The sequence below is a fragment of the Rhinolophus sinicus genome, chromosome 1 (genome assembly GCF_057876585.1).
Source record: "Rhinolophus sinicus isolate RSI-liver-muscle chromosome 1, RSI-T2T, whole genome shotgun sequence".
NCBI lineage: Eukaryota > Metazoa > Chordata > Mammalia > Chiroptera > Rhinolophidae > Rhinolophus > Rhinolophus sinicus.
The window spans coordinates 104,558,321-104,572,717 of NC_142501.1; the positions used below are offsets into that span (position 1 = coordinate 104,558,321).

At 39.3% G+C, this 14,397-nt stretch overlaps 1 protein-coding gene across 1 annotated transcript in view; it reads left to right on the plus strand.

The window, feature by feature from the left end:
* LOC148759145 (ankyrin repeat domain-containing protein 26-like) overlaps nt 1-14,397 on the plus strand; it is a 123,974-nt gene that overhangs the window by 36,877 nt on the left and 72,700 nt on the right. The window contains exon 8 of the mRNA XM_088793048.1: nt 1,278-1,350. Coding sequence (XP_088649174.1) covers nt 1,278-1,350 — 73 coding nt within the window. The remainder of the gene's footprint in view (nt 1-1,277; nt 1,351-14,397) is intronic.

A 14,397-nucleotide genomic window follows, 5' to 3' on the forward strand; every position in this document is an offset into this window, starting at 1 on the left:
GGATAGGAATAAGGCTTTTAGAGCAGAGATTAGAGATCAGATAAGGGAAAAGAGATCAGAATAGTAGGGTATGACAAGGTAAAGAGAAATTACAAGAAGGAAGGACACAGGATGTTGGTAATCGTCTAAAAAAGCAGATTAAAATAAGGGGTGCAAGAGCGTCCTGAAAATCTTGCTGCTTTTGTTTGCTAAATTGGAAAAGTAGCAAAATGTAAGTTTTGTATCAAAACACATTATACTAATTTGAGCCCTTGGAAACATTCTCTTAATAGCAAGTAGGAATGTGGAATCATCCACCTGCACCCCAGCTTACTTAGGGGGCTTATGTCCCTCGAGTGCTAAGGCACTGGAGATTGCTGAACTACATAGATCACTCGCCCAAGGCAGGTGTCTCGTCACCTCCACCTCTTTTCCCAATGTGCTAATGTCCTTCCCATGGATATGGAGGGTTGGGCAGAGATAGGACTGATTGTGAAAACAGTAATGGAGTTGGGTCGGTGGTAACATGCCTGTGTTAGGACTGGATGACCGAGGCTCCATTTAGCTTATTTTCCAGGAACAGGGAAATGGAGAACTCCTACTGTGGGTCATTTGAGCCCATCCTTGTTTCAGGAGTCTGTGCTTTCGTAGGCTGAAGTTTTGGAGGTTGGAGATTGCCAGGAAGCTGTGAGGACAAGTGGTCTGGGAGTGGGGAGGCTAAGAACATACATATTTGTTCTTTGACTTTTGTACGTGTGACTTGCAAACATTTCACACATTTCAGGGAACTGACTGTAGTGTTTCAGGGTGAAAGGAAGGAATGGCGCGATTTAATAACTGCTTTCTACGTTAAAGCAAGACTGCCATTTTTGACTGACGCAGATTAATCTTTGAACCAGGGACAGACCATGGAGAAGGGTCAGTGTATCTTTCTACCTTGATTTAGGTCCTCGCTTTTGTCCCAGTTCAGGTTCCAGTTATGTCAGCTATTAGTTGCGTTTCAATTCAGCCTTCAGGACTTTTGGTGAAAACAAGGTACTCTCAGGTGTTGCCAACATATTGGCTGTCATTCTTTGTTACAGAAACTTAGAGTGTATCTTCATTAAATATTGCATGAGTTGGGAGTGGTGGAGGCAGAAATAGGTAACTAATAGCTTTTCTAGCACATCATACAAATTTTAATCATATCAAGAAACTTCATTTCATATGCAGATAGCTGACCTTTTACGCCCTTTGTTGTTGTTGCTTTTGTCAAGAAATGAACTCACTTGTTTTTGTTGTGTGTCTTGACCCTAAAGTGTTTCCCGCGAAACTTGCAAGAATGATTCCTGGTCTGTATCAGCGGAACGGCTCGTCGATGTTGATACCAAGGTAAAGTGCTCCTTTGTGAAATTAACTTTTTTACTCTGAATTTAGTTTTTGTAGCACTTACTTGTAAAATTTAGTAGTGTTCCAACTATCATTGTTTTATGTTTGTAATGGAAAATTTGTCACTGTGAACCATTTTATAAAATATCACCATTCGAGGGTTGTTGTTTTTTTCCTTTAAATTAAAATTTATTGGGGCGCAATTGTTAGTAAAGTTACATGGATTTCAGATGTACAATTCTGTAATACATTATCTATATCTCACATTGTGTGTTCACCAGCCAGAGTCAGTTCTCTTTCCATCACCACATATTAAACCCCATTTACCAATGGTCCTATTTCATCTTTTCTTACCACCCAATAGCATTCCATTATTTATATGTACCACAACTTCTTTATCCATTCATCTATCGAAGGACATTTTGGTTGTTTCCATGTCTTGGCCACCATAAGTAAAGCTGCAATGAACATTGGAGCACACTTGTCTTTATGGATAAATGCTTGCAGATTTTTGGCGTAGATACCCAGGAGAGGGATTGCTGGGCCATATGGTAATTCTATTCGTAACTTTTTGCGGAACCTCCACACTGCCTTCCATAGCGGCTGCACCAGTCTGCATTCCCACCAACAGTGTATGAGGGTTCCTTTTTCTCCACAGCCTCTCCAACACTTGTTACTATTTGTCTTGTTGAACATAACCATTCAAACTAGGTGAGGTGATATCTCATTGTGGTTTTTATTTGCATTTCTCTGATGATTAGTAATGTTGAGCATTTTTTTCATATGTCTATTTGCGATTTGTATGTCCTCTTGGGCGAAATGTCTCTTCAGGTCCTCTACCCATTTTTCAATTGGGTTGTTTGTTTTTTTGTTGTTGAGTTGCATGAGTTCTTTGTATATTTTGGATATTAGCCCCTTATCAGAGGTACTGTTGGCAAAAATCTTCTCCCATTCAGTTGGTTGCCTCTTTATTTTGTCGATGGTTTCTTTTGCTGTTCAGAAGCTTTTAAGTTTGATATAGTCCCATTTGTTTATTTTAGCTTTTACTTCCCTTGCCTATGGAGTCAAATTCATAAAATGCTCTTTGGACCCAAGGTCCACAAGTTTAGTAACTATGTTTTCTTCTATGCAGTGTATTATTTCAGGTTTTATGCTTAAGTCTTTGATCCATTTTGAGTTAATTGTGGTACATGGTGACAGATAGCAGCCCCGTTTCATTCTTTTGCACGTGGTTTTCCAATTCTACCAGCACCATTTGTTGAAGGGGCTGTCTTTTCTCCATTGTATGCTTTTTTGCTTCTTTGTCAAAAATTATCTGTCCATGTTTATGTGGGTTTATTTCTGGGATCTCAATTCTATTCCATTGGTCTATGTGTCTTTTTCTGCCCATACCATGCCGTTTTGATTATTGTTGCCCTGTAGTACGAGCTCAAGTCAGGGAGTGTGATACCTCCGGCGTTGGTCTTTTTGCTTAGGATTCCTTTGGCCATTTATGTCTTTTGTGGTTCCATATAAATCTGATGATTTTTTTGTTCTATTTCTTTAAAAGGTGGTATTGGGATTTTGATGGAGATTGCATTAAATCTGTATATTGCTTTGGTAATACGGCCATTTTTAATTATGTAGATTGTTCCAATCCATGAGCATGGAATGTCTTTCCATTTCTTTGTGTCTTCTTCAATTTCTTTTAAAAATGTCTTATAGTTTTCAGCATGTAGGTCTTTCACTTCCTTGGTTAAGTTTATTCGTAGGTATTTGATTCCTTTTGTTGCAATTGCAAAAGGAATTGGTTCTTTTCCTTTCTTTTTCTGAGGTTTCATTGTTAGTATATAGGAATGCAATGGACTTTTGTACGTTGATTTTGTAGCCGGCAACTTTATTTACTGTATTCGTTGATTGTTTTTAATAGCTTTTTGGTGGAGTTTTAGGCTTTTCTATATCTACATCTGCAAAGATTGACAATTTAACTTCTTCTTTCGCAATTTGGATGCCTTTTATTTATTTGTCTTGCCTGATCGCTCTGGCGAGGACTTCCAACACTGTTGAAAAGCAGAGGTGATAGGGTACAGCTCTGTTGTGTTCCTGAACGTAGAGAAAAGGGCTTCAGTTTTTCACCATTAATTATGAGATTAGCTGAGGGTTTGTCATATATAGCCTGTATTATGTTAAGGTAGTGTCCCTCTATACCTATTTATTAAGTGTTCTAATCACAAATGGATGTTGCAGCTTGTCAAACGCTTTTTCTGCATCAATTGATATAATCATGTGATTTTTGTCCTTTATTTTGTTTACGGGATGAATCACATTGATGGATTTCCGAACGTTTAACCATCGTTGTGCACCTGGGATGAATCTGCTTGGTCATGATGACTAATCTTTTTAACACATTGTTGCATTCGATTGGCCGAAATTATTGATTTCATTCCCCAAATTGACTCTCGTATCCCCGTGGCACTCTTGTGGTTACCAACTGTGCATTCTAATCCCCTCACTTTCCCCCTTATCCCCACCCCCCATCTAGCAACCCTCAGTTTTTCCTCTATGTGTTTGAGACCGTTTCTGATTAGTTCATTCATTTATTCTTTTCTTTAGATTCCACATATAAGTGAGATCATATGGTATTTGTCTTTCTCTGTCTGACTTATTTCACTTAACATAATGTTCTCTGGGTCCATCCATATTGTCGCATGGTAAGATTTCATTCTTCTTTATGGCTGTATACTACTCCATTGTATAACTGTACCACAGTTTCTTAATCCAGTCGTCTACCGATGGGCGTTTCGGTTGTTTCCATGTCTTGGTTATAGTGTATAGTGCTGCAGTAAACATAAGGGTGTATAAATTTTTTTGAATTAGAGTTTTAGATTTCTCCGGGTAGATACCTAGGAGTGGAATTGCTGGATCATATGGTAGTTCCATTCTCAGATTTTTGAGATACCTCCGTACTGTTTTCCATAGTGGCCGCACCAATCTGCAATCCCACCAACAAAGCATGAGGGTTCCCTATTCTCCACGTCCGCGTCAGCACTTGTTCTTTGTTGATTTGTTGATGACGGCCAATTTGACTTGGGTGAGGTGGTATCTCATTGCAGTTTTTATTTGCATTTCTCTAATGATTGGTGAAGTGGAGCATTTTTTCATATGTCTGTTTCCCATCTTATGTCCTTTTTAGAAAAATGACTTTTCATGTGCTCTGACCATTTTTCAATTGGGTTGTTTGTTTTTTTGGAGTTGAGTTGAGAGAGTTTTTTATAAATTTGAGATATTAACCCCTATGGGATATGTCATTGGCAAATATCTTCTCCATTCAGTAGGATCCCTTTTTGTTTTAGTGATGGTTTCCTTTGCTGTGAAAAAAACTTTTTAGTTTGATGTGATCCCACATGTTTATTTTTTCTCTTACTTCCCTTGCCCGAGGGGATATATCAGTAAAAATCTTACTCCAGGTAACGTCTGTAAAGTTTCTTCCTATGTTTTCTTCTAGGAATTTTATGGTTTCAGATCTTACATTTATGTCTTTAATGCGTTTTGAATTTATTCTTGTATATGGTGTAAGGAAGTGGTCAAGCTTCATTTTTTTGCACGTGCCTGTCCAGGTTTCACCAACACCATTTATGGAATAGACTGTCTTTACCCCACCGTAAATTCTTGCTTCCATTGCCGTAGATTGAATGGCCATATAGGCATGGATTTATTGCTGGGCTCTCTATTGTGTTCCATTGATCAATGTGTCTGTTTTTACACCAGAACCACGCTGTTTCGATTACTGTAGCCTTGTAGTATAATTTGATGTCAGGTATCGTAATACCTCCCACTTTGTTTTTATTTCTCAAGATTGCCGAGGCTATCTGGGATCTTTTGTGGTGCCATATAAATTTTAGGATTATATGCTCCATTCCTGTGGAAACCATCCTTGGTAATTTGATAGAAATCGCATTGAATCCGTATATTGCCTTAGGCAGTATGGACATTTTAACTCTATTAATTCTTCCTATCCATGAGCATGGTATGTGCTTCCATCTATTTGTATCCTGTTTCATTTCTTTCTTCGGTGTCTTATAATTTCCTGAGTACAGATCTTTTACTTCTTTCGTTAAATTTAGTCCCAGGTATTTTATAGTCTTTGAAGCAATTGTAAATGGGATTCTTTTCTTAATTTCTCCTCCTGATATTTTATTATTGGTATATACACACGCAACTGATTTCTGAATATTAATTTTGTATCCTGCTACTTTACTAAATTCGTTTATCAGTTCTAATAGTTTTCTGGTGGATTCTTTAGGGTTCTCTATATATTGTATCATGTCATCTGCATATAATGACAATTTTACTTCCTCCTTACCAATTTGGATGCCTTTTATTTCTTTTTCTTGTCTGATTGCTGTGGGTAGAACTTCAAGCACTATGTTGAATAGAAGTGGAGAAAGTGGGCAACCTTGCCTTGTTCCTGATCTTAAGGGGAATGTTTTAGCTTTTCCCCATTGAGTGTGATGTTAGCTGTGGGCTTATCATATATGGCCTTTATTATGCTGAGATCTGGTCTCTCTATTCCCATTTTCTTAAACGTTTTTATTGTAAATGACTGCTGGATTTTGTCAAATGCTTTTTCTGCATCTAATCGATATGATCATATGATTTTTATTTTTCATTTTGTTAATGTGGTGTATCACATTAATTGATTTGCAGATGTCGAACCATCCTTGCATGCCAGGAATGAATCCCCCTTGATCATGGTGTATAATGTTTTTAATGTATTGCTTAATTCTGTTCAGTGATATTGCTTAATTCTGTGTAGAGGGTTTTTGCATCTATGTTCATTAGAGATATCGGCCTATAGTTTTTTTGTTTCTTTTTTGTAGTGTCTTTGTCTGATTTGGGGATCAGAGTGATAGTGGCCTCGTAAAAAGTGTTTGGGAGCCTTCCCTCCTTCTGAATTTTTTGGAATAGCTTGAGGAGAATGGGGGATAATTCTTTTTTGCATGTTGTGTAAAATTCACCTGTAAAGCCATCTGGTCCAGAGCTTTTGTTTGTTGGGAACTTGTTGATTCCTGACTCAACTTCTGTGGTGGTAATCAGTCTCTTCAGGTTTTCCGTTTCTTCTTGAGTTAGCCTTAGAAGGTTGTATGCTTCTAGAAAATTTTCCGTTTCTAACAGACTGTCTAATTTGTTGGCATATAGATGCTTATAGTAATTTCTTAAATAGTTTTGTATTTCTATGTGTCTGTTGTCACTTTTCCTCTTTCATTTCTGATTTTATTAATTTGGGTTCTCTCTCTCTCTCTCTCTCTCTCTCTCTCTCTCTCTCTCTCTCTCTCTCTCTGATGAGCCTGGCTAAAGGTTTGTTGACTTTGTTTATTTTCTCAAAAACAAACTCTTGGCTTCATTGATGTTTTTTATTGTTTTCTGGTGTCTATTTCATTGATTTCTGCTCTGACCTTTATTATCTCCCTCCTTATACTCCCTTTGTGGTTATTTTGCTGTTCTTTTTCCAGATCCCTTAAGTGTGAAGGTAAACTGTTGGTTAGTGATTTTTTTTGTTTCTCTACGTAGGCCTGCAATGCTGTGAATTTCCGTCTTAGGACTGCTTTCGCTGGATCCCATAGATTTGGTTTGTCGTGTTTTGATTTTCGTTTGTCTCGAGACATGTTTTGGTTTCTTCCTTGATCTCATAGTTAACCCATTCATTATTTAGTAACATGTTAATTCAGGCTCCATGAATTTGTGTGTCTTCCAGCTTTTTTTCCTGTAGTTGATTTCTGATTTTATAGCACTGTTGTCAGAGAAGGCAATTGGTATGATGACTCCTCTGTAATCTGACACTACTCTTCAGTTCAGGGGCCAGCTTGAGTGTCTGGAAAGGCAGGGGTAGGATTGGGAGAGTGGGCAGAGGGGCCCAGGTGTTGTGATCAGGTCCTTTGTCTGACCTAGGGCCCAGCTGGAGGTCTCAGCTGAGGTTACTGCCTCAAATGCTGGATATGCTGGTCTCTCGGCAGGAGAGACCACCTTCACGTAATCCTCGAACGAGTCTCTTAGCTGTTCTATGTGATGAGCAGAGTCCTTTGATGGGTTCAATTTGTGGTAAGTTCCGGAGGAGAACTCAAGGAGACCACCTCGCTGCTGCCATTCCTATGATGTCACTCTTCTATGTATCCTTTGATCTATCCTCTTATTTCTTCTTTGACCAGGTCGTTCTTTAAAAGTATGTTGTTCAGTCTCTATGTATTTGTGGTTTTTCCTGCTTCCTTTTTGCAGTTGATATCCAATTTCAAAGCCTTGTGATCAGAGAATGTGTTTGGTATGATTTCAATCTTCTTAAATTTGCTGAGGCTAGTTTTATGTCCCAATAGATGATCTATCCTTGAGAATGTTCCATACACTAGAAAAGAAATGTATAGTGTGATGTTTTAGGATAAAGTGCTCTATAAATGTCAATTATGTCTATTTCATGTAATGTGTCATTTAGGGCTGCTATTTCTTTCTTTATTTTCTGTTTGGATGATCTATCCATAGCTGTCAATGATGGATTTGGGTCCCCTAGTATAATTGTGTTTTGGTCAATTTCTCCCTTTAGTTCTGTTAGTAGTTGCTTGGTATATTTCGGTGCTCCCTGATTGGGGGCATAAATATCGATGACTGTTTTGTCTTCTTGTTGTATAGTCCCCTTTATCAATATGAAATGTTCATCTTTGTCTCTTGTTACCTTTTTTATCCTGAAGTCTGTTTCATCTGATATCAGTATGGATACACCTGATTTTCTCTGGATAGCATTTGCTTGGCGTATCAATTTCCACCCTTTCACTTTGAGTCTACGTTTGTCCTTGTAGCTGAGATGTGCCTCTTGGAGGCAGATATGATTTGGTTTAGTTTTTTGATCCAATCAGCTGCTCTGTGCCTTTCTGTTGGTGAGTTCAGTCCATTTACATTTAGGGTGATTATTGATATGTGAGGATTTCCTATCATTCTATCTCTACTTTTCTGGTAAGACTGTGTCTCCATTGTTTCTTTGCCTTTTTGTTGTTGTCTCTTATTTCTATGTGGTGGTAGTCTATGATTTTTCCCTCCTCTTCTTTCATTACATTATATATTTCAGTTCTGAATTCCTTTTGAGTGGTTACCATTAAGTTTATGTGAAAGAAAGTTTGATATTTAGAGTATTCCATTTTCTCAGCATGCTTACTTTCTCCATTCGCATATTCCGGTTGAGGCCTTTACTTTCCCCCCTTTTATGTTTTGGTTGCCACAAATTGTCCCTGTTGATCTGGTCGAATAGCTTCCTTCGGTATTTCTTGTAGTGCTTGTCATGTGTTAGAAAATTCCCTCAGCTTCTGTATGTCTGGAAAGGTCTTTATTCCTCCTTCATACCGAAAAGATACCGTTACTGCATATATTATTCTTGTCTCATAATTTCTCTCTGTCTATTGTTTGCATATTTGGTTCCACTCCCTCCTGACTTGTAGGTTACCGTCTTCTTTTTCCTGGCTGCCTTGAGGATTCTTTTTTGTCATTGATTTTTGACAGCTTCAATACAATGTGCGTTGGAGAAGGCCTGTTGGAGTTGAGGTCATTAGATGTTCTATTTGTTTCTTGGATTCAAGGATCCAGTTCTTTCCACAAGTTTGGGAAGTTCTTATCGACTATTTGTTTGAATATATTCTCTGTTCCCTTCTCTCTTTCTTCCCCTTCTGGTATGCCCATTATTCTTATATTGCTCTTTCTGATGGAGTCACAAAGTTCTTGTAGTCTCACGTCTCAGGTCTCTTTCTCCTTCCATCCTTGTCATTTCCAGATTTCTAGCTTCGATGTCACTGATTCTTTCCTCCACCTGGTCAACTCTACTACCTAAACTGTCTCTTTCATTCGTCATTTCTTTTGATTATGTTTCTGAGTTCATTAAACTGCCTGTCTGTGTTTTCTTGCATCTCGTTGAGTTTTTCAAGAACTGCAGTCTTGACTTCTCTGTCATTTAAGTCACATATTTCCATATCTTTAAGTTTATTTTCTGGAGACTTTTCATTTTCTTTCTGAGCTGTCTTGTTGCTTTGGTTATTCATGGCAATTGATGATTTATTATGTGTCTTCCTAGACATCTACAGGAGTGAGTTCTGCAACAGGTTGATAGAAAGAGGTCTTTCTTTTGTTTTCCAGTCGGTGTTGTGATAATGTTTTATTTTCTCTCCGACTGCAGCCTTTTATTGTCTCTCACACTGTAGTGTTATGTTTCCTCTGCACTATTCCGGCTTCTCACATAGTGGTGGGATTCCCTGGAAGGCGGGCGTTTCCTCTGTGAACAGTTCACTGGGGTCATAAGGCACTGCCTCCGTGGGGGGATGTGGGGAACTTCTGAAGTTCCAAAGCTCTTTCTGCACCAGATTCAGAGCCCGTGCATTTCAGCAGTTGTGTTCACTCCTGCAGGGATCCGCCCAGATAGGTGGGGACAGGGGTGGGGTGGGTTGTGAAAGGTGGCCCAGAGCAATGGCGGTGACGACCACCTCAGCCAGTCCTGTTTCCACAGCTCCCTGCCCTTTGCTGGAAGTACTTGGGCTGTGAGTCCTTGACTGCCAACCGCAGTTCTCAGAACTGCAAATATTCTGTTCGTTTGATCTGACACTGCTACTGTTCTGCTTCTAGCACTGGACAGGTGGGGACGGGGCGAGCTCTGGGAGGGTAGGGAGGAAGCAGCTAGTCTCTGTGCCTAAGGCTTCCATTCTTTACTCGGCAGTGAGGGCTTAAACCACTGTTTTCAGCCTTCTTCCCTCAGTCTTTGCTCTGACGTCCCTGCCGTTAGCAGTGGGTTCAGCCCTGTGGGCCATAATCAGAGCCCTAGCAGTCCAAGTTCTTCCCACTCCTGCAGCTGCACTAGTTCCGGGATGAAGGGAGCTCGGAGCACCGAGCTAGGTCTGCGTCCTGAGCCCACACGGCCCCGTGTGCCCACTTCTCCCCTCCCTCCTCCACCGCTCGAGCAATTTGTCCACCTTTAGGCTATTGCAGTAGTGCGGCCCTTAGTCTCGCCGGTCTTCTGCGCAGGGAGTCCTTTGTGAAATTATAGTTGTTCAACTTGTTGTAAATTCCAGGGAAGATATCAAAAGGCTCACCTCACACTGCCGTTTTTACGACGTCACTCTTTCTTTTTTCCCCTTCACTTTAGGAAGTATTGAACATGGGGAATGAAAAAAAGAAGAGGCTGGGAAATATAGAGTGATAGTAAAATTTTATTGGGAGGTTTCCCACAGTGATGGAGATATGCAATTTGGTTAAGGGTAAGGAATCTTAATGTGATTTTACATTACATCAGCGGGACTTTTAGAATACTCGTGCGTACACGAAATCTGTAATGGATTCATTTACTTATTGTAATAGTCATGAAATCTTCCTGGTACATTTCAATTTTAAAACTATGTGGCATATAATATATAGTTCTATTTTATTACACTTTGTATTTTGGTATCACATAGTTGGTAGGCGTGAGTGTCTTCTCTATACTTTTTTCTTTTTCTTTTTTTTTCAGTTATATTCAACTGACATTCAATATTATTTTATATTAGTTTCAGGTATCCTGGGTTCATCATTTTGACTTAAACAATGGTAATTTTGAAAATTGAGAATTCAAGTTCTCTATCTCAAAACCCGTATTACAAACGGATTCCACTATGTCCTCAATCAGTACATTATGAATATATTTAAATGTCTTCATCTAATTGAAGAGTACATGTTTTGCATAAAATAATAACCAATTTTAGAAGCAGAGATTCTTAAACCATATGGTGAAATGTCAAATTTCAGAAAGTTTTTAGTTTTCTTTATAAATGTAAAATGTTTCATTTCTGTTACAGTTGACATTCAATATGATGTCAGCCTCAGGTGTACAGCATAGTGGTTAGGCATTTATATAATGTGTAAACTGGTACTCCGATTAGTGTGGAATCCCTGACACCATACTTAGTTATTACAATGTTATTTCCTGTATTCTGCGTGCTGTCCTTGACAGCTACATGACTGTTTTATAACTGCCAGTGTGTACTTCTTAATCCTTTTACCTTTTCAAGCATCCCCCAACACTCCTCGAATCATGCCACGATCAGTTAGTTCTCTGCATCTATGAGTTTGTTTCTCTTTTCTACGTTTATTTATTTTTTTTTTTTACGTATCACCAATAAGTGAAATCATGTGGTGTTTGTGTTTCTCTATCTGACTTATTTCACTTGGAAAAATACCCTCTAGGTCCACCCACGTTGTCATAAATGGTAAGATTTTATTCTTTGTTACAGCCAAGTCGTATTTTGTTGTATCTATGTACCACTTCTTCTTTATACAAGATGATGGATACTTCGGTTGCTTCCTTATCTGGATTAATGTAAATAATGTGTCAATGACCATAGAAATGCATATGTCTTCTCAAATGAGTGTTTTGGATTTCTGTGGAGGAAAACCCAACGTGGGATTGCTTCCCCACATGGTAGTTCTATTTTTAAAGTTTTGAGGAACTTACATATTGTTTCCATTGCGGCTGGCCGGATTTACAGTCTCAGCAACAGTGCACAAGGGCTCCGTTTTCTTCACATCCTCACCAACACTTGTTATTTGTTGAATTATTGATGATGGCCATTTTGATAGGTGTGAGGTGATAGCTCATTGTGCTTTTAATTTGCATTGCTCTAATGATTAGTGACGCTGAGAATCTTTTCTTATGTCTCTTGGCTATCTGTGTGACCCCTTTGGAGAAAAGTCTATTCAAGTGCTCTTCTCATTTTGTAATTGCATTGTTTGTCTTTTGGTGCCGAGCTTTATGACTTCCTTATATATTCTTGATATCAACCCTTTCTCAGATATATCATTGGCAAATATCTTCTCCATTCATCCGGTCGTGATTTCATATTGTAAATGGTTTCCTTTGCTGTGCAAAAATTTTTTAGTTTGATGTCATATATATATGGGTCTTGTATTCTTAACTATTCAGCCACCTTATGTCTTGACTGGAGCATTTAACTTATTTACATTTGCACTAACTATTTGTAGGTATGTACAAATAGTACATTTTATTATTAGTATTTCGTCTCCTCCTCCTCCTCCTCGTTCTGCTTCTGTTTTTTCTTCTTCTTCTTCTTCAAGTTGTGGTTTTACATTTCTTGTAATACTGGTTTGCTGGTGCTCAACTGCATTACCCTCTTTTTCTTGGCAAGTTCTTTACGTCTCCTTTGATTCTAAATGAGAGCCTTGCTGGATACAGTCATCTTGGTTGTCGATTATCGCTTTTCATCACTTTCACTATTTCTTGCCAATCCCTTCTGACCTGCAAATTTTCTGTTGAGAGATCACCTGACAATCTTATGGACGCTCCCTTGTTCATAACTAACTGCTCTTTTCTTGTCGGTTTTAATATTCTCTGTGCGTCTTTCCCCTTTGGCATTTTAATTATGACATGTCTTGGTGTGGGCACATTTAGGTTCATTTTGTTTGGAACGCTCTGTATTTCCTAGGCTTGTGTGTCTATTTCCTTCTCAGGTTGGGGAAGGTTTCTGTCACTATTTATTACAAGAGGAGTTCAATTCCTTGATCTCTCTTCTTCTGATAGATTTACAAATGTTACTACATTTGATGTTGTACGAGAGGTCTCTTAAAGGATTCTCTGTCTTTATTTTATTTTGCTTATTATTCATTTTTTTCTTTTTGTGTTCTATTTGGGTGCTTTCTGCTACCGTTTCTTCCAAATCACTGATTTGAACCTCTACTTCACCAAATGTGGTGCTGATTCCATCTATAAATTATTCATTTCAGACTTTTTTTTAATGATTTGTATGTCTTCTTTATGTATGCTGTCTCTTTGTTGAAGTTTTACTGAGTCTATTTATTCTTCCCCTAATTTCATTGAGCATCCTCATAACTAGTATTTTGAGCAGTGTATCTCATAGATTATTTGTCTCCATTTGGTTTAGTTCTTTTTCTGGAGATTTTTCCTGGTTTTTCATTACATAAATGTTTCTTTCTCTCTTCTTTTTTCACTGCCTCTCTGTGTGTGTTTCTATGTATTATGTAGATCTGCTAATTCTCCTCATCTTGGCAGCATTGGCTCATATAACAGGTGTCCTGTGGGTCCAGTGGTACAGTCTCCCTGGTCACCTTAGCCAGGTTCTCCAGAAGCTCGTGTGGGTGGTGTGTGCCCTCCTGTTGTACTTGAGCCTTGATTGTTGTTGGCGCATCAGTGTGTGGAATTGACCCTCAGGACGACTGGCTGTGACTACAGTAGATGAGCTGATGTGTGTGGGCTGACGTCACAGAGTGGGATCGGCTGTAGCAGGGCTCCGGTGTCTGCTCAGTCCATGGCTTGGGCGTGTCATTTGTGGAGCTAATTGGGTGTTGTTCTGGTGTTGCTGAAGCTGATCACCAGGTGTGTTGGATTTGGGGCCTCTTGGGAGGGGCTGTGGGGCAGGCCCAGGTCAGCTGCTGCTTGTGCCCAACCCGGAGCCGCCTAGTAGAAGCCAGAAAGTGACCTACTCTTGGTAGCTGCCTTTGTGGGTTTGGAGGCCCCTGGGAGAGGCTATGCTGTGACGCAAGACAGGATGATGCATAGGATACTAGAAAGAAACGGAGGTCCTCAATAGCAGCCTTAGTGACTGTCTTAAATTGCGGCCTTAGTGACTGTCTTAAAACAGAATTGTGATGATGCAACACCTCTGCTTACTGGGTGACTCCCCAGTATGTGAGGGTAAAATTCATATGCTAGCATGACACGTGCCTTCTTTGATTTGGTTCTGAAGTTGCAGCAGTATCTCCATCCCATTCTCAGTGTTCCAGGCTTACCCCATCCCTTTGCGGCCCTCACTTGCAACATGTTGTTTCATCCTCAGGCTTTTGCTCCCTCTGCCCTTCTGGATTCCCCTTCATGGTTTCTGTCAGCACCTCGTATATCTTTCAAGATGCAGCCCTATCTTTGCCGCATCTGCTGAGCTTCCCTGGTACAACTGATTGTTGTCTCTTTTATGATCTAACTGTACTTTATTCATTTGGGGTGTTGAAGTGGAGAGCAGTACTTTTCTGTTCTTGTTGTTTTTATTT